At 39.7% G+C, this 18,320-nt stretch overlaps 3 protein-coding genes across 4 annotated transcripts in view; all 3 read right to left on the reverse strand.

Annotated features, from left to right (window-relative positions):
• Nucleotides 1–1,748: 1,748 nt before the first annotated feature.
• On the reverse strand, nucleotides 1,749–7,419 carry LOC140947705 (solute carrier family 25 member 43-like). The gene is made up of 6 exons (XM_073396881.1): nucleotides 7,041–7,419; nucleotides 6,704–6,950; nucleotides 4,770–4,903; nucleotides 4,182–4,223; nucleotides 3,125–3,259; nucleotides 1,749–1,988 (listed from the first exon to the last, which is right to left on the reverse strand). Exons 1-6 carry the CDS (start codon nucleotides 7,317–7,319, stop codon nucleotides 1,809–1,811), a joined length of 1,017 nt encoding a protein of 338 aa, XP_073252982.1. The 5' UTR covers nucleotides 7,320–7,419; the 3' UTR covers nucleotides 1,749–1,808.
• Nucleotides 7,420–9,010: 1,591 nt separating this feature from the next.
• On the reverse strand, nucleotides 9,011–12,248 carry LOC140948320 (uncharacterized). 2 transcript variants are annotated; one of them, XM_073397548.1, is made up of 3 exons: nucleotides 12,160–12,248; nucleotides 10,848–11,076; nucleotides 9,011–9,885 (listed from the first exon to the last, which is right to left on the reverse strand). In XM_073397548.1, the coding sequence occupies exons 2-3, from the start codon at nucleotides 11,074–11,076 to the stop codon at nucleotides 9,197–9,199; spliced, it is 918 nt and encodes a 305-aa protein (XP_073253649.1). In that variant the 5' UTR covers nucleotides 12,160–12,248; the 3' UTR covers nucleotides 9,011–9,196. The 2 variants fall into 2 exon arrangements, with proteins under 2 accessions (XP_073253649.1, XP_073253651.1); XM_073397550.1 differs by lacking the exon at nucleotides 12,160–12,248 and adding an exon at nucleotides 11,791–11,809.
• Nucleotides 12,249–14,472: 2,224 nt separating this feature from the next.
• The window catches only part of LOC140948540 (protein diaphanous homolog 2-like), a 34,291-nt gene continuing 30,443 nt past the window's right edge, over nucleotides 14,473–18,320 (reverse strand). The window contains exon 27 of the mRNA XM_073397790.1: nucleotides 14,473–17,973. Within this exon, the coding sequence (XP_073253891.1) occupies nucleotides 17,735–17,973 (239 nt within the window). The 3' untranslated portion in view covers nucleotides 14,473–17,734. The remainder of the gene's footprint in view (nucleotides 17,974–18,320) is intronic.

Below are 18,320 nucleotides of genomic sequence, written 5' to 3' on the forward strand. Positions count from 1 at the left end.
CACTGTTGAACATAATTTTGTTGGCTCACCATAAGCGCTTTGTCTGCAACAAAGTTGTACTGTGTAAATTAGCCTTAAGACAGTGAAACCACTATGAAACTACCCCTATTTTTTCCCACGGCCCATTATAATAGTAAATTGTGTGGAAAAGAACCCCAATATAACCTACCCCAGTAATGTCAGAGTTCATTATTTTTCCATCGTCCTAACATTTTGATATTCTGGGCTTTCACCAACCCAGCATCTTGTTTTCCTCACAATTTCAAAGCAAAAGTCATGACAATTCACCAAAGAGGGAATGTCAAAAGCTACAGTGCAGGTAGCCTGAATTTCAGACATTACTTTGAGTTGCTTTGAGGGAGTAAGCAACTCTAAGTAGTGTCTGAAATTGAGGCTACAGTGCAGGTATTTGGACATCTCTTCTCAGATTGACCCTATGTTTGGCCCCTACTACAAGCTGTAAGTATGGAACCTTCCCTCTCATGTTGTCAAAACACGGTCAGTAACTTTCACGTGGCTCGTATATACTAAGTTAGTCAAACCCTGCTTTAAGGACACCCACTTAAATACAGACACCTCATTATTAGGGACAGTTTGCTTTGTCCCTAAAGAAACAAAGCCCCTACATTTTCTCTAAATTCAACCCACTTAATACGGTTACTCCGTTAATACAGACACTTTCTGTGACACCCTCCATGTCTGTATTAACAGGGTTTGACTGTATTACGTTAATGACTCTAAACAGGGATCTTCTAAGTTAATTCCCTCGTTTTGCACTATAGATCACCTACTGTGCATAACATTGTGACTTGAAAAGTGACAATGATTTTCGACGGTCGCCTAAAAAGAAGTAACAAAGGCCCCTTTTGTCGTCAAAATGGTTTTAACAGCGATTTTGATGACTACACGGCTAAAAAGGTCTTTTTCTTGAAACTTGCCCCAGTCCCTTTGCGCAAAAAGATCATTTGAAGCCAAAATTGTCCCTTTGATGTCTTATTGCCATGAAATGAGAATGGTGAACCCCTTTCTATATTTATGTGTTTTTTACTCATTAGGGCCATACACAAAATATATCTTAAAGAGAAAAAAATTTGGTTAGTAGAAGTTGTAAATTTTTGATTATGAATGACATAAAACTCCACAACTAGAACTACAGAGAAGTATGAGATAATGTTAAGACTGTCCATTTCTCTCCATTTTTTAACGATCAGATGATTTGAAGTCATTTTACTGAAGACGTATAGCTCATACAAAAAAACAGGTTTTAGGTAAGATTTATATTTTTTGCCGTATGATAAATTGACGGTTGTTTAAGTTTCGACTATTTTGCACGCAACTGGGAAAAAACACTCAGAGTAATGGGCACACAGGGTGAAAACAAGCAGGGTGACCCCATCTTTTTATTGCAATTTTGGATTGTTCTATATATGGCTGACAATTGTGCCAAGTTTGAAAGAAATCTGGATAGTACATCCTTTTCAAGGGAATTACCTTAAAGAATAATAATATTATTAGAAGGCTCTCTAGTGGGCGAAGGGTTGAGGAGAAGAGAAAAAGAGCGAAAGACAAAGGCTAAAGACAATCTGTAGACTGCTAAGTAGCAAGATTTGTTACTTTCCAAAAGTGACAGTATTACTCAAGCTCGAAATACATTGCTATTTATTTATTTCTGTACATTATTTTAAAGGCAGTCAAAGATTCTGCCAGTTTTATATCACCCATTCATTTCAACAAATCTAATAACAAAAATAAATTAAGCTATAACACATAATCCCTGATGTTATTTTCCACTTTGAGCTCGATTATTGTCATCTCCTAGGTCCTTTCTTCTTTGCAAAATGATGGCTTAGTTCATTTGGGGACATACTCTGATCTACATGAGATTTTGGAACATTTGAAAATGGTGACTCAGTGTAACCGTTGTAGAATAGAAATACTCTTTTGGTGTACTCAAATGAGAGGAACATAATCCCAGCATTTGGGGCAATCTGTAAATAAGAGAAAGAAAAGAGCAAGTTACTCATGAATTTTGTCTAAAATGACAATTTCGGTTTGACACTAGCTTGCAAGCAGCAAGCCAGCTGCCTGTTGAGGTTTCACTTACTAATTTTCACAAGAGGTTTAAGTGCTAGCTAAGGGGATTGTACAGTGCATTTTGTGAAAATAGGGACCGTAAGTTCCGAGGACGACGACAGCAGCAAAATCATCACTAAAAGAGTGAATTTGCATTCTTTCAATCTTCATTACAATAATTGTAATGATAATAATTGTAATAATTGTAATGAAGATTGAAAGAATTATTACTCCAAGTCACTAACTTTGTCAAATGTAGGTGAACCCTCCTAAAGTTGAATTCCTAAGAACCATATCCCAGTTCAGAAAGAGAGAGGAAATTTTGTTGTCGCTTGTATACTTCCTCTGTAAAACGTGAAATAAGTCATTTTCACGTCGTAGTCGTGTACAAAAAAGGGTGATGCACAGGCAAAATTGTTGTTTAGGTTTTTAAACCTATTGTTTTTTTGACGTTCTTGTTGGATCTTAAGGTCTCTAATATCCTCACCTACTAGTACTTCAAGAAGACTATTTGAAAATCTGAGTTGAAATGTGAGGAAAGAGAGTGCTCAAACGTGAATAATGGTATCCATCATTGATTTTGGTATGCACTTAATGAGTAGGCAGAGGATGGAAAAACCTTAAGCCTGTGTAGCCTCCCTCACAGAGGTTCTTTTGGCTTGTCACGTCATTGAACATGGAGAAGGAACGTCTGACAAAGCCCTGAAAACATCTGCAAGGGAAGCTATAGTCTATGATTATGCTCTCCATTTTGAGTGGTGAGTGAAGTAAGCTCTGAGAGAACATGCAAGTGAGGTTTATTATAAGTGTTTGCTGCTTGTGTGTGTGACTTCTTATGACATCTCTAAAAATGAGAGCCAACTTCCTTGCAGGCTAGAAAGCTGACACCAAAAGAATGTTAAAGTTTGGAGTGTGGTTGATGGAAATGATATTGGATCTTTCCGTGGCAGATACATCATGTTTGGTTGGCAGAATTCTTAAGCCAAGCAGTTTTTATTATTCTCATGCACCATGCAAAGCCAAACAAATTAGAATACATAAAAATGTCCACCTTTAAAAGGTTAGCTGTTAGTCCTCTCCACAAGCCAGTAACCCCATTTATTTTCACTGTTTGAACAAAAGCACTGGTCATTCCTTTGAACTGGATATCAACACCACCTTGATTTGGAAGACTTTTACTTCTTGCCTGCCACACAAATCCAAGTTAGCTTTTACTTCATACCACTGATAAGTAATTTGCTACAATACATTTTGCACATTACAAGTTTTCAACCAAACAACAAAAACATATTCTTAAGTATCTATTGTATTGACAGTTTGAAGAAAATTCTCTCAAACCTAAAATATGAAAAGCTGGATAGCTAAGATTTATGGTAACAAAGTTGCTTTTAACATAGTTATGTAACTCCTGGGCTTGGGTGGCAGGTGACTTGCTTTTAAGAACTTTGCCCTGGAATCCAAAATTAATTTGAAATACCTTCATGTGATTCAAAATTACAAACCTTTTGCGTGTAGTAGTATAAACAAATAATAGCATGATTTGTATGTGATATTTGGCAAAAATACCACTCGTGATATTTCAAAATTGTCTCAAATTACACTCGCCTAACGGCTGGTGAAATTACGTATAACAATATTTTGAAACATAACTCATGGTATTTATGCCAAAAATCACTACTAATTATGCTATTACCTATACTAACAAAACTGATTACGTAAGTCATAATACAGTTTGGTACAGTATGTTCTCGTTATTCTTAAATTTACAGTCTCAAGTATATAATACACTCCTTGTTTAAAATGTTTATCACAATAACCCACATATAAGGTTGCCAGGTTCTTGTATTTTGGGGTATTAAAATGGCAAATTTCTGTCAGGAGGTTGTTAATCCACAGGTTTGTATATGCTGGTGTTTACTGTATCCCATAGGCCAGTATTTTCAGTCAGAGTGAGGAGCACTTTTGTTCTAAAAGCTTTTGACTATTTCAAATGACCTTTAAATATACTAGGAAAATTTGCCCACCTAACATTATCAATATTGTCAAACAGCACATGCTAAATCTTTTGTTGCCCACACATTGAATCCAAGAGCATGCTTGAAACTAACCTGCATTTTCTTTCTTATTGTATCAAAAGGAAATGACAAGGTCTGCGAAAGAAAAAATACCATCAAATTCAAACTTAAGTGACAACCATATTAATATTTTACCTTTGAGACATAAAGGCAGGGTGAAAGATGGGGTATTTCAGCTTTCTTGGAGACCCAGAACGGGATGATCTCGCCTGGATTGCAAGTTTAGTTTATTGGAAGAATGGCAGATTCCCTCAGTGCCTACTCTTCACCAAACCAGTTCCTGAAGCATCAAGATTCCCTATTCTGATTAGCCTGTTCCAGGCTCCAAGATGGTAGGGTGGGCAAAATTGAAAAAGCACTAACACGAAAATAAAACCACCCCCTTTCCCCAGAGCACATGCTCATGTGCCTACTCTACCCACTATCTGAGAGCCAAGAACAGGCCACTATTCTGATTGCCTAGAAAAAGCTCAGGGTCTCTCCCTTTCTTCTTACTCTGCAATGACTTTACCCATACACTATGACAACAACAACAATTCCATCTTGTTCATTTGTTCATTTGTTCAAACTTCCTCAGTGCCTACAAGATTTGTGTATGCAAGTAACAAGGAAATAAGTAACCTTCGCAAAAGCAGCAGCCAGGCATCCACTAACAAACATGTAAACAGGAGTCAGCTGGTCTCCTGGAGGCTTCGCGATGGAACTGTCTAAAAGACTGTATGCCAAATACGAACCTCCAGCAAATGGTATCACACCTGAAATCAAGATGTTAGCTCTCTTAGCACTGTTTAAAGAAATGTATATTAAATCAAAAAGAAAAGTTAGTCTACAGTATTATTTCAACCCAGTGAAGAGCCCAGGGAGAAATTGCTGGGGTTCAAAAGCCCCCAAAATACACTCATCGGACCAAATAAATTTTTAATAAATTGAAACCTATTTGCTTTGGAAGTTGAAGTCTACCAAGATTGGCTTACTAGAAAATAATGTGTAGTGGTGAAAAAAGCTGAAAGTGGTTGGCTGTAAAACAGTTCCAACATTTAGCAAAAGTTTTTCTTTTTGGCCCCTCCAATAAAAGTCAGAGGATCCGCCTCTGCAGCCCATGATATTGAAACTCTATTGTACGGCCATCCTCACAAAAACAAAATGTCTCATTTTCTGTTGCCTTCTCTTTCACGAAGGTGGGTCAGTCAGTCATTGGAAAAAAAGAAAAGAAAAGTAACCAAAGGGGCCTGAGTCCAGGAAAAGCCAGGATGCAAAGTAGGGAGGCAGGATTTTACAATGCTTTGTAGGTACTTTCAGACTGTTTTGTGCTCTTGCTTCACTATGGTTAGAAAGTGAAATAATTATGCTTATTAGACTAGTATGTATCTGGTTTGTTGTTTAATTTTCTAAGCAAATGGGAGACCACGTGTCTTGTAGGGGCTGTTGACTGACGTATCAGCCAATATTTCAGTCGAATGCCGGTTGACATATCAGTCGCTATATCAGTCGAGTGTTGGTTGAATGTGGGATAGTGGATAGTTGGTCCCCGTTGTTCAAAATTTGGATAGCACTATCCACCAGGCCCCGGTTGTTCAAACGTCGGATAGCGCTATCCACTGGATAAATCACTATCCAGCGGATAGCGTAATTGATTTCCGTAATACTTATCCGCTGGATAGTGATTTATCCGGTGGATAGCGCTATCCAACGTTTGAACAACCGGGGCCAGATAAATTGCTATCCAGCGGATAAGTAGTAAGTGCGTTTTCTGCTGGATAGCGATTTATCCAGTGGATAGCACTATCTATCTTTTCAACAACTGGAGCTTGGTTGACATATCAGCTGAGTGGCATTTTACTGTTGGTCGAGTATTGGTCTACAGATCGACTGACAGTCGGTTGTGATAGCATTGGTAGTGTGTCGGCAATGTATCAGGGAACCGTCAGTCAAGAATTGGTAAGGTATCAGTGGTGTATTTGTTGTCAATCGACATAACCTCTACAACTTGTTTTTCCAACCTCATCTCTAAGGCTTTTCCCTTTGTTACAAGGTACCTGTCAACTGACACATGGTGGACACTATTGCTCATTACACATATCAGCTGCGTCAGATACCAGATTGATCAGTTACAAAATTCTGGGCTATTTTCATGTATTGGCTGACACCTTAGTTGTCTGTCGGTCAACATATTGGTCGCTATACTGATTGAGTATGGTCGAGTGCTGAGTCTGGCAAGAGTTAGTCAACATACAGACCAACATGTCATGGCTGACCTCTGTCAAGACTTGTTCAAGACCCGGCCGAGACTTGACCAAGACTTATTCAAGACTCAACCGACGCTTGACCAAAATAGCGACCGATATGTCGACTGACAGTCAACCCAGATGTCGGCTGATGTATCGGTCAACACCCTTTATAAGACACATGATCCCAAAAAATCGGTTGGGCAATAGGAAACAAAACATGCTATGGGGAAGGCCTAAAAAAGTGCCATGTTTCGTCGACAATACATTCAAAAACAAGAATTGTTGTTGACTTTGCCCAGTGAGTTCCTCGAGGAGCAAAACACTCACCCAGGAATGTTGGCAACAAGCCTTTGTACAATGCTAGGAATCCTTCTGCTTTCCAAATTTTCCTGAAGCCATGAACTATGCCACGATAATGTGATTTTGAAGGATTGATATTCTGAACAATAAGTCTGGTTTTAAGCATGTCTGCTGGATACACTAAAAATGCTGCAATAAAGGCACTTCCTGATCCTGCCGCCATCGAGTAGGTACCATTGAGATTTCCTGGGGTAAGCGGATCTCCCAGCAGGGCCTGCAAAATAAACACGTCCATCATATCCCAAAAATTTCGCTGTTGGACTATCCAGTTTTAGGAAACATGAACAATCAACATTAAGCTTACCAGCATTTTATGAAAGGCCGCCAATTGAACAGCACTGTAAGGTACGAGACGCAGGCATGAGATACGGTTACCCTTCCAGAAAGCCTTCAGACCTTCGCTCTGGTAAATTCTACCAAATGATCTGACAAAACCTAAGCGCGTTTCCAGTGTTCCAACTTGCGCCAAAACTTTGACAACTTCGAGAGGAGATGTTAGAGTCCTTGAAAGCACGCCCGCGATTCCTCCACAGAAAAGGCTCTGAAGAATCGTTAATCTTTCATCTTCCGCAGGTTTCACCATATTAACCCATTAAGGTTTTTTTGAAAATGCTCTGGAACTTTCACTGTTGTTTCGCGCTGTTCGCACGTTTCGTGCAAATCTGGCAGCCATATTTATTGAGATTAGTGGCGTGATGGCGTGATACAATGGTATCTAGAACCCAGGTTCCTCTCAGTTGTCAAAATTTCTCCCGCCAAATTTCGCTAGTTTGATAGCGCGAAGGGTCCTGCGCGTTTTGCTCTTATTTTTGAAGGACCATTCATCCTTCCCTTCCCTTTTTCGATTCAGTACTACAGGGGCGTAGCCAGGATTTTTCCCGCCCCACCCATTTTTTAAAGGAAAAGCCCTGGGGACGAGGTTGGGGTCACAGAGGATACTCACCAGATCATCATCCGGGGATCGTGGGCTTTGCAACAATGGCTTTTACGGCCAAGATATTGTCATGGCGTTTTCGCCACCTGAATATTGTAGGTTTTGTGCTTAAAAGAAGGCCCACCAAGGGGGGGGTCACGGGCACCCCAGGACCCCTCCCCCCCTAGCTACGCCCCTGTACTAAGCTACAGCTTCCACGTCGTAAAATGTTGTATCAAGTTTCTAGTAAATAATAAATGGCGACCTTTCCCATGAATTTCTTCTTGCCCCTTCACCTCGACCTCAACAGTTAAACCTGAGTTAATACGGACACTGAGGGGGCCTTAGAAAGTGTCCGTATTAACAGGGTGTATATATTAAGCGGGTTGAAGTTTGAGAAAGTGTACTAAGGGCTTTCTTTCCCCAGGGACAAAACAAATGTCCCTAATCTGTAATAAGGTGTCCGTATTAAGCGGGTGTCTGTAAAGAGGGATTTGACGGTACGGGTACTTTGTCACGATCTACCAAATGCGCCGATCACTTCGAAACTTCAACATCCCCCTAGTCCTCTGGGCAAACCCCGGATATTTGACGATCACTTATAAAGGGGCAGTGGGGAATTGGACCTTTGATTGCGTAGGGTGGGGAATTTGAACCGCGAATGTCAAGTTTAACTTGTTTTTAAGGTTTGCCTTGGGATCAGCAGTGGAGCCAATCTTTGGTTTGCTGACATTTTATATAGTTTTGAAGCATGATGCACTGACCGACCTGCTAGTGAGTAGTGAGACTATTCATCAACCAGTGGGAAGGGAGGGTTGGGAAAACAAATACACCGAGACCTGGGCTTTTACACCTCGGGAATGATGACAACTCCATAATTTCTCAAGAATTTAACAGATAACCCGGTTGTTTTGCCCGGTGATGGTAGTCTGTTCACAGACCTTAGGCTTCTGTTTTGAGATCGTCAAGCGCGAATATGACCATAAAACCGAGGAGATTTACTAACTGCTACCTATAGTGCAAAAGAGTGGAGGGTGGTTATTGTTAGGGTTTGCGCGCATGAAAATAAGATAAATTACCGTGGCAGATTTGCACAAGCGCTTTACCAGCTCACCGGAGAATTTAATACCATTAAAAAAAGGTAAGCTGCATGCAAAAAGATTTTTTGGGACGACTTTTCCAAAAGCTTGGTAACCCATTCAAGTTTTTACGAGCAGAACCTGGGCTCCAACCGGGCTCAAAAAAGCTGCGGTTGTATTTAGTACCCAGGTTCCTCCCAAATTTTGTGGACTTCCTCCCCCCAAATTACACATTGCTTGCCCGAATTTCCAAGCGTTTGGCAGATTAAAGAAAAGGCAATGTCAGGCTTTAACATATTTTATTGAAAATATACATCTGCAAAGTGAGAGTTACACCCATATTGCAATAGTCACATTCTGGTAATTTTACACGTAGACCTTTCTAAAGGGTACAAAGATGTTATGTAAATGCATGTACTTGACTCAGGATTCAGTTCAGGATGTTGTTTACAAAAAGCAATTCCAGTTCTAGTCATCAAAACGCCAGCTGATGTACAATTCCTTGAACTTGTCAAAGCCAGCCAAGACACCCGCTCCAGCCATTCCACGCAGCACGTTAGCTCCAGCACCCTTCATCATGGACATCGCACCCTCATTCTTCAAGATCTGAATGGTACAATCGATGGATCCCTTGTACTTCACTGCCTGGCCAGATGTCATCATCATTCGTCGCCGGATGGTATCAATTGGGTATGATGCCAGACCAGAAGTTACTGTTACTCCATAACCAAGTATGAAGGAGAGCAGCAAAGAAGCATCATCACCCAGGAGAAGAGGCTTCAGAGTGTCATACAAACCAAAGTAGAATCCACGGTACACAATAATGCCAACGCAAGATATGACAAAACCTCGGTAGAGTCCAACAATACCATCACTTGCAAGGGTCTTACGGTACACATCAATGAGACCATTGAACTGGCGTTCTCCACCTTTCCCAGCTGATTTTGCATCATTAGCCAGCCGGGTCCGTGCATAATCAAGGGAGTAAACAAACATCAATGACATGGCACCTGCAGCCCCTCCTGAGGCAATGTTCTTGCTGAATTTGAGGGCATAACTATCAGTCTTTTTTGGCTTGAATAGAGCTTTGATTTGATCTTTGAAAGCAAAGTTCAGAGCTTGGGTTGGGAAATACCTGATGCAGTTGGCCAGATTGCCTGAAATAAAGAGAAGACAAGAAGCATGCATGATGCACTGAAAAGCAGAATTTAAGAGTTCAAAAGCACACATAACTTGGGGGTGGGTGGGGGGGGGGGGGGGGGGGGTAAACAAACATAGCATAGGAAGTGAACCCAATATCTCGGGATTTTTGTCACTGACACCTTAATGTTAAAATATAAGTTTGCAAAAATAACTCAAGAGCTCGTTTTCACATAAGCCTTCAGCAGCCCTCTTTTCATATTTTGTTTTCTGACCTCAAAAAGAAAAGGCAAACTTTTAAGTGAATAACAAAGGCAGGGCTACTGAAATGGAAGATGATCCAGTCACTACAGGTCAAGAACATGAACCCCTTTCTCTCATATTTTCCTGAGCCTGTTTTTGCTAACTCAAACAAAGCCCCTCTTCATTTTTTGTTATCTATACCTCAAAAAAAAAAAAAAAAATGAAATGCTTTGATGGTTGGGTTTGTAGCTACAACTGCATAACAGATTACTGACAGTCCAGAAGGAAGTCCCCTAACTCTCTCTTTACTCCCATACATTCTTCACAACCCAATAATAATTGAAAAATTCCAGTTTGATCAACACACGCCTTCTCTGGATAACTGCAAATGAAGTGTTACATTAACAAAAATAAAAATTATTATTAATATCATATATATAATATGTTATTTCATCACTGGTGAGAATTAACAGTGATGAAAACAAATAAGCCCCCTTGGGACTTAATACGTAAGGAATTTTCAATTTAAAATGCATGCCATATTTACCTAAGTTAGTGCAGCTGTGCTTATGAAATTTTTCATACCTTAAATGCTGCACTTACTAGCAGGCGGCGCTTATTTGAGTAAATACGGTTTACGGTACGGTATTGCTCCATGTGTGAAAAGACAGCAATGAATTCTATGACTATATTAACTTTTATGACTCTGTTCACTTTTAATGCAAACTAGCATTACCTCTCCAAAAGGATGCAAACCCTTCTGCTTTGTAAGTTCGAACAGTGCAATCAATGACCCCCTTATAAGGCGTATCAAGTCGCCCTGCCTTGAGCATTTCATCTTGATTCTGTACAAGAAGTTTCACTCTCTCAATTGGGGCAGCAGCTGTCTTAGATATGATAGCTGCAGCACCACTCAGACCAAAGCTTTCTACAAAGTGAAGTTGTTTCTTTTGTGCAGAAGCCATCTACAAAGAAATGACGAAGAGGCAAGGCATTAAGGCAAAGTAAAAAATACATTTGATCATACAAAACTGTGCCTTGTAGTATATAAATAAAATATGTTACATGCATTAATAATCAGCTTGAGAGAAAAACAGAGATGCTATATTAAAGAAGTCTTAATGAATGAGATATGAGATATTATAGCTAATCAATGTGAAAACAGGATTCCATAAAAACAATAGAGGTCCATGATGATAAGGGGTCAATTTAATAAATCTTTTACAAGTGTTATTTACATGTGTAGCTATTGTTTTCGGTTCAGCAATGGACATTTTCACCCTTCAGACAGACAATATGTCTTCATAATCCATCAAAATTGAGGATTAACAGATGGATGAAGTCAGACATTTTTATCTAAAATTTTAAAAACCATTCTCTTTTCACTTTAAGACGGTTTCTCCGTCGGACATGAATTATCCAACAGATAACCCGCCTGAGACGGATAATCCATCTCTAGTGAAAACGGCCTATGGCTACACTTAAAAAATTTTGCGCTTGTAAATTTAAGCAAAATTAAATTGTGCCCAGGACGACAGGGATACCTAGACACACCCCCACGACCTACAACTGATCCGCTACGACCTTTTAAGCGACTATTCTACGCTGAGGTGAAGTAATTCTCAGGATTTGTTTTTAAAAAGTCCTAAATATTAAACCACAGAGGTTTTTCTTCAGACCTTTCGCTAACACGTTCCAGGGGTCCACATAAGCTTAGTAAGGGAAAATAATGGCGACTTTTCTGTGACTTTGATAAGCTTCCCTTCGCACCGCCCCCACTATCTGAGGAAGTCGGCAAAGAAATGGCTTAGCACTTATCGTAAAAGAAAACACATTAGCAATATATTTTGCTAGTTGCACTGGAAAGCCACTTCAAAGGCCATAAATATTATAATAAAGCGCCTGTTATGAAGGCTAATAGCTTGTATGTATGCGCTCTCGGTGCATGCAGTGTACACGGAGGTCCTGTGAAGTTTACTGGAAAAAGGAGAATTTTCCCCAGACAGATACTCCACCTTAAAATCTAGCGATCCTTGGCATATACTTACATCTTCGACAAATCCGGTAAAATGAACGAGATAACTCACGCTCTCAAAAATCCTTTACGTCAAGTCCGTGAAAGAGAACAACTGTGTGGCGAGCTCGCGATCAAATACTCTAGAATTACGCAATTTGTTACGTCACAGTGGTAATCAGCCAATAAATGCAAGCCAACCTCCCATAGTGGGACTATTCATCGAAATTGGGGAGGGGAGGGTTAGCAAAACAAGTGCAGCCAAACCTTGGTGGGTTGTTCCCCTCGGAATGATAAACGAATCCATAAATTCTCAAGAATTTGACAAAACCCGGTTGAAATTACCCAGTGGTGGCCTGCGAACGCAGACGCATTTTTTGGTCGTCGCCGCTCTCCACCTGGGCGGGAGAGAAGCGACGACCGGAACCGGAAATGGGTCAGTTCAATTCATTACATATTTACAATCAAGTGATAACAAAAATACAAAAGAACGAAAAGGAAAAAAAAGAGCAAAGAGGGTAGAGATTACATATATACAAGAGATTCTCTCTTGGTATATATTAGATGGGATATTCAGCTTAAAACTGCATTAACTTTTAAAAATATTATTATCGAAGGAACCGAACTCAGCGGAGGCATTTGTCTTACTTTATAGTCTGTGTTCGGTATCTGAGATTGATTACTTACAAAATCTGGGAAGAGTAGAGCTTCATCATTTAATTTGAATTTGTAAATGATATACGCGTGCGCTAGACGATCTCTAAAGAGAAACTAGAGGATCTGCCAACAGGCCACTTGTCCCCATGAAGCCTAGATACACCTTCCTCGAATAAGCGTCCACATCTTCTCGGATTAGTGCTGGAATTAGAGCTTCGAATTAGTGGCTAGAAATGTTAAATAAGCGCCCGGGCACTAACCCCATGTCATGTCCTCCTTTCTGAATATACGGTATACAGTTCGTTAATCTTTAATGAATATACCTTAATATATAGATTTAGCCAGGGCTAAAGCGAAGCTCTTGCTAATATATTCACAATTTACTGAACAAAAAATCGAATCATGTAATACTAAACGGCGACGGCATCGAGAACGGCAAAAAATCAATAGATCTAAGAAGCTCTGCTGTTCATTTGCACGACTACAAGGTGAATCTTCCTAGTTACATGTTTTAAGGAGGATATGTCGTAGGTGCTCAATTTTGTTGCTTCTTTTCCTCTTCACTGCCGCTCATTTTCACCTTACTGGCCGCTAGCATTTCTCATTTTCTCAACACACAGAATTTTCAAGTTGTTCTTCTAACGAATTTCGTCTCGTTTGTTTTTTGTCTCTCGCGCTCGCTCTTGCTATAACTCTTTCTTTGTTATTCACGTCAGTGTAAACATTTTAATGTAGTCGAAAAAAGACTCGGCTTTGTTGTTGTTGTTGTTTTCCGTTTAAAAGTCCGGGTGGCCATGCGATTTACCAAAAATACACGTGCGCGGGAGCTTGAATTTGAAATTTCACCCCGGCTTACAGGTAGGGGTAGATGTACGTAGGGACGGACGGACGGTCACGTGAATACTAATTTTGTTGCATCCATAGGTTTGCCGCTTCCATTTTCTATATAATGGAGGCTCCGCTAAAATAGGAAATTAACGCCTTATGAAATTAAGGTATTGCTAAAATGAACTCGACTTAAATTAACGCGAAGTTTTGAAGTTTGCGTTAATTTCGTGAAGCGTTAGTTCCCCATAATAAGGTAAAGCATAACATGTATAATCGTTGGAATGTGACCCATTGAGGAATCACACTATGGGATATTATAGCACAGGATAATCACCTCCGGGCTGGGAATTCTATTTTATTTTGTATTTGGAATGTTCTTTTAGTGTCCACAATTAGCTAATATCTAGCTGAAACCTAAATAAAGTTCATTCATTCATTCTCCATGTTACCGCCAATAGAAATGACCTTACATTCACTCTTACACAGGCGCTGGCTATAAAGCCAGTAAGCTAAAAAATGTCGAAACCATTAACCTTTGGGAAGTTTGGCTTAATACGCACGCTCTCAAGACCCACTTACACAGGCATTTTTTTCGCGCGATTAGGGCTGTAACTTGGGTGCAACTCCAAAATCGCCTGTGTAAAGAGCCCTCGACTTAACGGCGATTTCAGCATTATTTGTCGCGCGACATAATCTCCCATGTAAGCGAACCAGTTTGTGTGGAGAGCGAAAATGTTCCCCAAACAAACAAGCAGTGACTATTTATAAAATTCCAGTGGGCTGTGAGGCAATTCTGTACAATAACTCTTTTTGAAAATAATTTTAAGTTCAAAGAGAAATGATTATAGCGCACACTAACAGCTGAATAACTCTCATTTACTTTATTGTCATTACATGTTTATCAATACACAATTCCATGTCCATAATTCCAAATACTGTATACAAGGACAGACTCATTTGAGCCATAGAATTACAGAACTGCATTTCTTAACGTCATTTTCTCAGAAACAATTACTGGAGAACATTTGGCTTGTTGATTCCTTGGCAATTTGATCCTTGAAAACCCCCACCCTCAAGACTGTCATGTGATAAACTGAAAACTGATAAAACATCATGGCCTACGACCAGCGCACCACAATGTGTCACGTGTTCATTGCTCTAAATACAGAGAAGTCGTTACGTCACGTTGCCATGGAAGCAAAATTTCTGGATCTCAACAAACCGTGGTCCTGCAAATATGACATGAATGACCTGCACTCAGGAACAAAACGGTAACCCATACTTTTTTTCCAAGGTTTTGACAATGCCAAATGTCATCATTGATGAGATACAGAAATTTTGCCAACAGAGTTACGTGACGTCACGCTTCTCTTGAGCGAATCACAAATTAACTTTTTTTGCATTTTTAGGCAGTCGATTTGTCAAAAAATTCAAAGAAAATCCTCCTTATGAGAGTAGAGACACTTTGCAATACGAACTGGCAGCATCAAGTCATTAAAAATGAAAAAGGAACGCTTCCAGTTGACATGCATCGTTCAAAGACGACTTTGCTCGGTGTTTCTTAGTGTCGCGGGAACCTATTATTCAGTGTCTTTTCAATCATTTGTATTACGTTATTTGGAGATAGCACCCGTCCGCGACACCAAGAAACTACCACTTTGCTTAAGCTCCCTAATACAAAAAAGAAGGATGCAACATAACATTTTCCTATACAAGCCTCCATATGGAATCACTCCTTTAAGCAATAGACCACACTTTCTATGGGTTTACCAGCGTGATAACCCACGCCGAAGGCGAGTGATTTACAAGCTTTTCGAGCGTTCTCCCAGCATCCCAAGTAGGTTATCACGCCGGTAAACCCATAGAAAGTGTGGTAATAACTTTAAGTAAAACTATGAGTTTACAGGCACAATAAACCATGGGTCTTTAACCAATCAAAACGCGCGTACTATGTTAGTGATTTTATCAAGTACCATAAGCCATCTATTTGTTTGTCACGCAACGCTTCTCTCTAAAGTTAGCGTTGCGTGACGTTTAAATAACGGCGGCACAGAAAACTAAATTGCTGCCGTTTTCTGTAACTGGGAAGTAGGGAGAGAGGAACACAAAGAAGAAAAGGAAAAGAGAAAGAGAGGAATCTAGGGGCCTCCTGTGAGATAGTCACATAGGAGTACAGGCCCCGCCCGGGTTACTTGTGTTAAGACTTCATTTAACTTAGGGTTAAAAAAGATAGCGTGGTAGCACGTGTTCCGATTAAAGAGTTTAAGCTTCACGTATACGGCAAACGGCAAACGTCAGATTCAAGTTGAGAATTTCTCAAAATCGAAAAAAAAGCACATAAACACAGCTCAAAGCAATTCTTATGGATAAAAAATTGCGTGAAACTATTAATTTAGGTGTAGAAATAATGAACAGTAAACGACAAGTTAGGAGGAAACTTGGTCACGTGGTACAAATTCGTGTTTTCCGTTTGACGTAAACGTGATGCTTAACTTCTCTATTTTCTTTTCTAGGAATAGGTAACTGGAGTTTGGAGTTTATAAAATATTGTTGAATCTTTACCCAGAGATCTAGTTACAGAACGTAAATCCACAAGAAATGAAACCCAATCATGGGTTAAAATCTTAATGTTGAGACCCTGAGTGACTATAACCATGGAGTAACTCTATAAATTAAACAGTGAAGAATACGTTACGCAAATAAATACTACAATAGCTGTCGATGTTAAAAAAAATATGGCTGCGCTTCAATCGCAATCTTTCAAGGACTACGCAACTTCCAAATATTCACAAACATAGTAAAAACTCGCACACAAGAAACTGGGGATTAATTAAGAACCTCCAAGCAGAAATTTGGCCGAACATACACCATCAAGAAAGAATTTTAAGAGCCACTCTCTATCCTTATAAAGAGCGATTTTAGCCTCTAGCGAAACTTGGGTGTCCTTAAATGGGTACGGGTTCTTACTGTATAAAATGTCAAGAATACCAGCGTTTCTGCATGTAAGTACGAACGAAAAAAACCTTGATTTTTAAAACTATTTCCTACACTTTCCTTTACAGCAACAACAATAAGTTGCCAGAGATTTATCAGTTGTTAATAAAAGATATATTTTTGCCCCACTTACGTTACAATTCCGGTTTAGATTTTTACCCATACAGACAGTATAATTATTTCGCCACTAAGAAATTTACACTCCTATGGCGTAAAATAATAACTCAATACAGCCCATTTTAATTACAAGAAGCTACATTTTCACAAAATACTTAACAAGTACGTAGTGTTCTCAAGGTTGGTCTGGACAGACAAGCAGTTTTATCACCGTGCATTTCTTCTAAAAATAAACTCTTGCTCCTGCAAGCAGGTGTCTATTTCGCCCACTTTAGAAGTTACTTTAAAATTACGAAGCTGAGGGCAGTCAGTGCACAGAGCGGTCAAACGCCTCAGTCAATGCCACTACCGATTCATTTTTACTGTGATTTTCAGCGCTATTTAAAAATCTCACGAGTAAAACGAAGATTTCATGGTGATTTGTCGTGCGAAGTATTACTCGCAAAAAGGGTATTTTTAAAAAAAAATTGGACAATACGTCTGGTGCAAACGGCTCTATTCATACTTAAAATAATACACGACGAGCATCTCGAAGAAAATCATGGGAAAAGATGATCACCATACCTTTAACTAAGAACAGACAAGCTTGCTAACAGTTACTAACTCTTCCACGGAAACCTAAGTTAAAATCTAGGAGTATTCTCTGTGAGTGTGAGTCGCAATACACCTTAGCAAGAGTTCTTCACTAGATCTGGTATTTTACTTACTTCGCCTGGCTTAGCTACTGGGCATGCGTCGCACGTTTGACCACTGTCAAAGTCTAGTCAGTTACGCCTTTGGCGTAATATTTACTTTAAATAGCTCTTATAATAGATCCAGGGATTGATGATAATCTCTTAGAAATATGTCACAATAAAATTTAATTTACGCACCATTAAAGCCAACATTTCTGATCCTTGCAAAATTGTCTGTCGCTGTTCAGTTTTTTCTGACCAAATCCCTGATTTCATACAGCGGTAGTATGCGTGCGCAGGTGTCTTATTTAGACCCACTGGACACCACACCTCGAAAGCTCATAACTTCTTTAATCTCTCCAAAATGTCGTGAGCCTCGTTTTCTAATTGTGCCTCATTTTTTTCGCCACCTCTCCTGTCGTCTCTTCTTGGACGATTTCTCGACGGAGGAACTGGTTGATCATCCACGGGAATATTAACCGAGTGATGCTTTTGATCGATCATGTCCTGCGCCTCCATTATTTTTTGTACTGGTATATTTGTGCGAGTTCGCGAGCGCATCAAGTCAACAGGTCGAGCTGTTGAGGTGAAAAAAGTGTTTCAGTGTTAAACAATGTGGAACCCTGGGCTATTTTCGAGTTACCCTAAACGATCACCAGGTTAAGTGCGATGCCTTTGTTATCAAAACTATTTTCCATCCTCATTTAGATTTGACTCATTTTCACATCAAAAGTTCTGCCCCTGGCCTAGGTTTTGAAGTGAGGGTTTTTGAAAGTCGTAAATGTCCTATTGTGGAAAAAAATCTTGCAAGAAAAATAACATACCGCTCTGTGTAACAGAAACAAACTTTTAGACAATTGATGACGTTAGCACATTTTGTGGCAGTATCGCATGACGAGAGACAGGTTTCGTGACTAGCGTGATC

Source organism: Porites lutea, chromosome 9 (assembly GCF_958299795.1).
Source record: "Porites lutea chromosome 9, jaPorLute2.1, whole genome shotgun sequence".
In the NCBI taxonomy this organism is placed as follows: domain Eukaryota; kingdom Metazoa; phylum Cnidaria; class Anthozoa; order Scleractinia; family Poritidae; genus Porites; species Porites lutea.

Coding starts and splice junctions, on each gene's coding strand:
- LOC140947705 (XM_073396881.1), bottom strand. CDS start 7,319: ATGGTGAAACCTGCGGAAGATGAAAGATTAACGATTCTTCAGAGCCTT. Junction 6,951..7,040: donor CGGCCTTTCATAAAATGCTG/GTAAGCTTAATG, acceptor TTTATTTTGCAG/GCCCTGCTGGGAGATCCGCT. Junction 4,224..4,769: donor TGGCTGCTGCTTTTGCGAAG/GTTACTTATTTC, acceptor TTTCTTTCGCAG/ACCTTGTCATTTCCTTTTGA.
- LOC140948320 (XM_073397548.1), bottom strand. CDS start 11,076: ATGGCTTCTGCACAAAAGAAACAACTTCACTTTGTAGAAAGCTTTGGT. Junction 9,886..10,847: donor GTTTGCATCCTTTTGGAGAG/GTAATGCTAGTT, acceptor TCTTTATTTCAG/GCAATCTGGCCAACTGCATC.